At 43.7% G+C, this 6,141-nt stretch overlaps 1 protein-coding gene across 2 annotated transcripts in view; it reads right to left on the bottom strand.

Annotated features, from left to right (window-relative positions):
- The window catches only part of LOC143290521 (uncharacterized), a 6,771-nt gene extending 841 nt beyond the window's left edge, over positions 1–5,930 (bottom strand). Inside the window, exons 1-3 of one of the 2 annotated variants that reach the window (XM_076600034.1) lie at positions 5,495–5,930; positions 4,166–4,368; positions 1–2,510 (exon numbers count right to left, since the gene is read on the bottom strand). The exon at positions 1–2,510 is cut by the window's left edge and continues 841 nt beyond it. In XM_076600034.1, the coding sequence (XP_076456149.1) occupies positions 1,953–2,510; positions 4,166–4,368; positions 5,495–5,534 (801 nt within the window). In that variant the 5' untranslated portion in view covers positions 5,535–5,930 and the 3' untranslated portion in view covers positions 1–1,952. The remainder of the gene's footprint in view (positions 2,511–4,165; positions 4,369–5,494) is intronic. The other variant, XM_076600035.1, reaches the window with a different exon arrangement.
- Positions 5,931–6,141: the final 211 nt, after the last annotated feature.

Genomic DNA, 6,141 nt, shown 5'->3' with positions numbered 1-6,141 from the left:
AGACAACACTTTGATTAAGAAACAAAGCTGCTAAAATAATCATTTGAAAATAATGCGCTGTGTACAAACTACAACAAAGACTTATTACAAAGGTAATCAACATGGATAGTACATTCACACCTGTCCATATTTTCATCACAGCTGGCTGAAAGAACTGAAAATTATCACATAAAACTTAATCTGCACATGACATGATTCTTACAGACTTTTTGCAAGAACAATGGATAGGGATAGATCAAATAGGAGACTATATTATATTTGAATTTAACATTGACAACCACATCATGTGATCAGATAAGGCTGTGCAAAACTGACTGAACCAAGAGGGAGTCTGGCCTATTTTAAACAACACTGCTACAACTAGAATAAATTACATCATCACATTAAGATGCTCAGCATGAAGGGCACATTACATATCTACAGGAATATCAAAAGCAAAACAAATACATGAATCAAGACCTAACAAATCAACAAAGAACTGAAGATGAAGCAAGTGTCTTCTTCTACTTCTGCGTTCACTCGTATGCACACGAGTAGGCTTTTTACGTGTATGACCATTTTTACCCCACCATGTAGGCAGCCATACTCCGTTTTCGGGGGGTGTGCATGCTGGGTATGTTCTTGTTTCCATAACCCACCGAACACTGACATGGATTACAGGATCTTTAACATGTGTATTTGATCTTCTGCTTGATTATACACACGAAGGGGGTTCAGGCACTAGCAGGTCTGCACATATGTCGACCTGGGAGATCGTAAAAATCTCCACCCTTTACCCACCAGGCACGGTCACCGTGATTCGAACCCGGGACCCTCAGATTGACAGTCCAACACTTTAACCACTCGGCTATTGCGCCCGTCGAAGCAAATGTCAAAAAGACGTAGTTGTGTGTTTCTGGCACCACCACCTACACTTAGCTGGGAGTCAGACAGATATGTTATGAAGGTGAAAGGCAGGGAAATACCACTCAGTAAACTGGCCCACAACCGCCCAGTGCTACAGAACAGAACCATGCACACTATGCCTCTGGTTGAACTGGGTAAGATACTGACAGTAAGAATGATCTCTGTGAATGATGGCATGTGCAGTGCAAGCTTTTTTTTTCTTCTTTTTTTAAAATTTAATTTTGGAAGATTTAATGGCAGGTGAAGGACATTTTTTGTTTAAATGGAAAACATTCTAATAGACGTTGAATGAGTAATGACAGAAGTCAATAGTTTCATGCATGGGTTCACACACACACACACACACACACACACACACATGCAGACACACACACATGCACACACACGTGTACACAAACACACTCCATCTCTCTCTGTCCTTTGTTCTCATTCTCTCTTATTATACAATGCTCATTCTCTAATTTCCTTCTCCATAATAAGGAAGGTTTTTTTGGTCCACTTGAGTAAGATCACATTTGCTGCACATCCTCATGTACATAGTTAGGAACTTGATTACTGATCCTGATAACACAAACATCTATTTAAACAATGTGTGTGAAGACACACACTCACAGACACATGCACAGATCTGAATGAACATCTTCAACACCGGTTCAAAACACACACACACACACACATAAACACACACACACACACATGCGCACTCACACACGCTTGATTCCAAACCATTCCAATCTGTATCCCTGTTCATCTTAATCATAGCATTTTATGATGCCGTTATCCAACACACATTCTCTATGCCATTTAATTCCAGTCTGTTCATCTTAATCCGAACAATTTATGATGACATTATGTGACACGCCATCTCTGTGCCATTTCCATTCCTTCACAATTCACAGTCAGTGCAAAGGAGGCTGGGCAAGAGTCCTTCAGACCATGACTGGCACACTCTGACAAAGGACTTGCACAGACGCAGGTGCGTCCGACTGCAGTAACTCCATCTGGGGAACGTACTCCGATTCTCAGATCACCTGACCTCTTTCCTTTCAGGTCTTGATCTTCAGCTTGGTGACCAGAGTCTCCTTCATCTTCTGGGCCATCTGCTCCATCTGCTCCACAAGCCTCTCCAGCCGAGCATTCTCCTCACACAGCCGTTTTTCCTCCCCCTCCATGTTCTGAAACTTCTTCTTGCGGATCTCGCGGGAACGCTTGGACGCGATGTTGTTCTTCTCCCTCCGCTGCTTTCGCTTGTCGCATTCCGACGTTCCAGACGTGGAAGGGCCTGGACTAATGCTGCTGACTTCAGGGACGAGGCAATGCTCGTCAGCGCTCTCCACGCACACTGTCGCAGGGCTGGGGGTGGGGGTGGGGGAGAGTCGTGCACGTTTGGTGGAGTAGTCGTGATCCAGGCTGGGGGTTCGAGACCTCTTCAGCCCCACGCTGGCCGACAGCCGGGCCAGGTCGGGGGAGCCATCGTCCGCCTGAGTGAATTGGCATTTCAGCGAGTACTGCTGTGCTTTCATGTCGGCGTCAAGGTTGAGGAGGGTGAGGGGGGTGCTGTCCTCTTCTTCCTCCCTGAGCTCTGGCTGTTCCAGGAAATTGGGCTGTAAATACAAATGTAATTCATATATGTATTCATTCACATTACGTCAAAGTGAATGGTCAAGTAGGTCGTTTGCTACATGTCAGATCAGGTGCTTGGAAGTGAAGTAGAGCATTCACATGTGTGTGCTGAGTTTCTCTGTGTGCGTCCTTGTACGTCTCAGAGTGTATGACGTGTGTGTGTGTGTGTGTGTGTGTAATATATTTGTGTGTGTACATGCACACACTTGTGTGTGTGTGTTGGTGTGTATGATATTATGCGAGCATATGTATGTGTGTTATATCTTATATCACAAAGTTAGAGGGAGGGTGAGAGAGGTAATGAACAGCAAACAGCCCAAGGGAAGTAAGCACTATGACACATGAAACACTACTGACATAAAATTATTTCAATATTGCTTCCCTTGTCTGTTTATATTTATTTATCTATTTATCTATCTATTTATTTTATCCTTAGTTTACGTTGTACAAGGCCTTGTATTTTCCATAATATACAGTACAACTAGTACAACCATTACCACCACCAATACAGACAATAAGAAAAGACAACCTATCCCCTCAAAAAACAAAGAAAAATCGTACATTCATTCCTACTATTAATATAAATCGCAAGGCTCCCAATTTCGGATTATCTCAACAAAAGGGCTGAATCATACTTATGGCATCTTCCATATGGGTATGTTAATTCTCTTTTGGAAAACTAAAACAGTAATCACTTTACTTCAGATTCTTGGCTATATTTTACTTCAACTAGAAATATTGTCACTCAGTACGGCCAGTCCTCTCTTCTCCTCTACACAGACCCCTCAGATGTCCAGTGGGTGCCTGAATGACCCAACCTTTAGCTTCCGTCGTCAGAATTGTGGTATTCTTTGTCAACATTCATGTCTTCAGTATAAGAGCCTTCCGCTTGCAATATTTTGATGACGGTAATTGGGGTGAAACGCTGTTAACGTCGTCTCTTTCGCCGTTCATATGGAAAGAGTTAAGCAGCTAAATTTAGCACACTGGTACCTCAACACATGTACACTATACAGGTGCAATGGATCCTATTTTTAGCATTGCTGCAATGCAACAGACAGTTCATCAGCACAGTGGCATGGCTGTGGTTCACATTACTGCTGCCTTGGACAGGGACAACAGCTAGGTGGTTAAAGCGTAGGACTTTCAATGTGAGGGTCCCAGGTTTGAATCCCAGTCACGACCCCTTGTGGGGAAAGGGTGGAGATTTTTCCTATCTCTAAGGTCAACAGATGTACAGACCTGCTGGTCCCTGAATCTTTACCTGCTGGTGCCTGAATCTTCACCTGCTGGTGCCTGAATCTTTACCTGTCTGAATCTTTACCTGCTGGTGCCTGAATCTTTACCTGCTGGTGCCTGAATCAATCTTTACCTGCTGATGCCTGGTCCCTCTTCATGTGTATACACATACAGAAGATGAAATATGCAGATTAAAGATCCCATCAACCATGTCAGGGTTTGATGGGTTATGGAAACAAGAACATTCCCAGCATACAGCCCCCTATCATTCCTGTACACTTACACCCCACCCCAACCTAAATATGCACAAACTTCAATAAACATTCATGCTCACAAGAATACAATATCCATTGTATAAACTAACAAGCCACACAGGAATAGATCTATAGATACATACCTCCATCAAAATGCCACTGAGGTCAGTAAAACTGTCCATGCTGGCATCCCCAAGGGAGTCGACAAACCCAGTTCCAATGTCCTCCACCAGACTCATATCCAGGCTATGGTCCAGGAAACCATGATCTGTCAACTTGGAGGCAGAGCTTGAGGGCTGACCAATCACTGCTTGGCTGAAGAATACGTCTGTGTCACCCAGCGCCCGTGTGATAAAACAGAAACATCGGTCAGAATGCTTTCCATGCAGATAATAAATACTCATTTTCACAGTTGTTTTTTTAAGTTTTTTTTTATTATTATAATAACTTTAACAGTTTAAGCATGTGAAAAGAACCAAGGACATGGGATGTGAGGTTTTGAAATGTAAGGTCTGCACCATCCTTTCTTGTCATCTTCTGAATTCATGGACTGCAGTTTCAAGCTGGTCATTTGTCTGGAAGGTATACAAGGCGGCTATTACACTGCAGTGTGTATCTTGCCAGCCACAGTCAGTTTTGTATAGGTTATACCTGTATGTACCTATAATTACATCTATGCTAACACAGGTCACAAGATCACATGCATACTATAAACTTGTACATGCATGTTGCCAAATTGGGGGTTAAGGCATGCAGTACAGGGCCACTCATTTGTTGACATGGGATATCAGAGAAATCTGTACCTGAGCCACCATGATGTGGTAAACAATGAGACGTGAGTTTGTCCACACTGCCACAATCACAGCAGTTACAACTACTGCTACTGATCAAAACTGAAACTGCATAGATTTTGTTGTTGTTGTTGTTGTTTTAATATGGAGTTTTGTTGACACTGCTGTGTGTGTGTGTGTGTGTGTGTGTGTGTGTGTGTGTGTGTGTGTGTGTGTGGGGGGGTGCATGTTGTATTGTGGAGTGAGTGTTATTTTGTGCGTGTTGTTTGTTGAGCTGTTGTTGTTGTTGGTGGTGGTGGTGGCGGGGTGTGTGTGTGTGTGTGTGTGTGTGTGTGTGTGTGTGTGTGTGTGTGTGTGTGTGTGTGTGTGTGTGTGTGTGTGTGTGCGTGTGTGCACGCGCGCGCGCTCTGTAGTTGATAAAGAGACAGAGATAGATACAGAGATCCTACACACTTTTTTTTTCTTCCTATTTTCCATTCAACAAACACACAGCAACCACTGACGTCACAACGACATAAACAAATCCACTTTCGTCTGAAACGAAACAAGTTCAGAAGTTGACAAAACTGTCACACGAAAACCCACGGCAACTGCACAAACAACCAGTGCAAACATACTGCTGCATGATTGAACAGACCGAACACATGGGGGAAAAAAAAAGAAAAAAAGATCGATACTCACCAAGATCAGTCTTCTGCTGTTTCAACCTGACACCATGCATTGTCACTTCTTTTTCTTTAATCGCTCGCGCTGATTGTATAAAACTCAAGTTCAGGTCTGAGTATTGTAGTGCTTTCCTGAATAAATGAAGTCCAAGTAAACTGTCATCAACAACCGATGCCCTTTGAAATTCAGCACCACCATACCAATCTCCGGCAAAAGTTAAGAAGTGACGTCTGCCACTTGGACAAATGACCTCGTTCTTTTAACACACCGGGTGAGAAGTGTGCGGCTCCGTTACTTCAGCTACTGCCTCTGTGCGTAGGACTGACGATTTCTCGGCTGTTCTCGTTATTATGAACCGTTTCTTTTCTTGGGTCAACCATGCTAAGATGCTATTTTTGGATTGCACATGGTGGTGAAATGCCTGGGCCCGAACGCTAAGCCACGCCCCTTTCGTTTCCTGCTGACAGAGAACTTGGTCAACCAAAGATGTCAAAACGTATGCATCTAAATATAGTTGGTGACGAAACAAGCAGCAACACTTCGCGGAAAGCTTCGCGGAGAGTAAAGCTTCGCGGAGAGAAAAGAGATAGTTCACGAGGGGGCGCCAGTGTGACGGTAACGAAATCGATGTGCACCCGTGAGTCTCCCGCGTAGGTCCGCAG

This window comes from Babylonia areolata, chromosome 15, assembly GCF_041734735.1.
Source record: "Babylonia areolata isolate BAREFJ2019XMU chromosome 15, ASM4173473v1, whole genome shotgun sequence".
Taxonomy (NCBI): Eukaryota; Metazoa; Mollusca; class Gastropoda; order Neogastropoda; family Buccinidae; genus Babylonia; species Babylonia areolata.
This window is presented reverse-complemented; position numbering and strand designations above follow the sequence as displayed.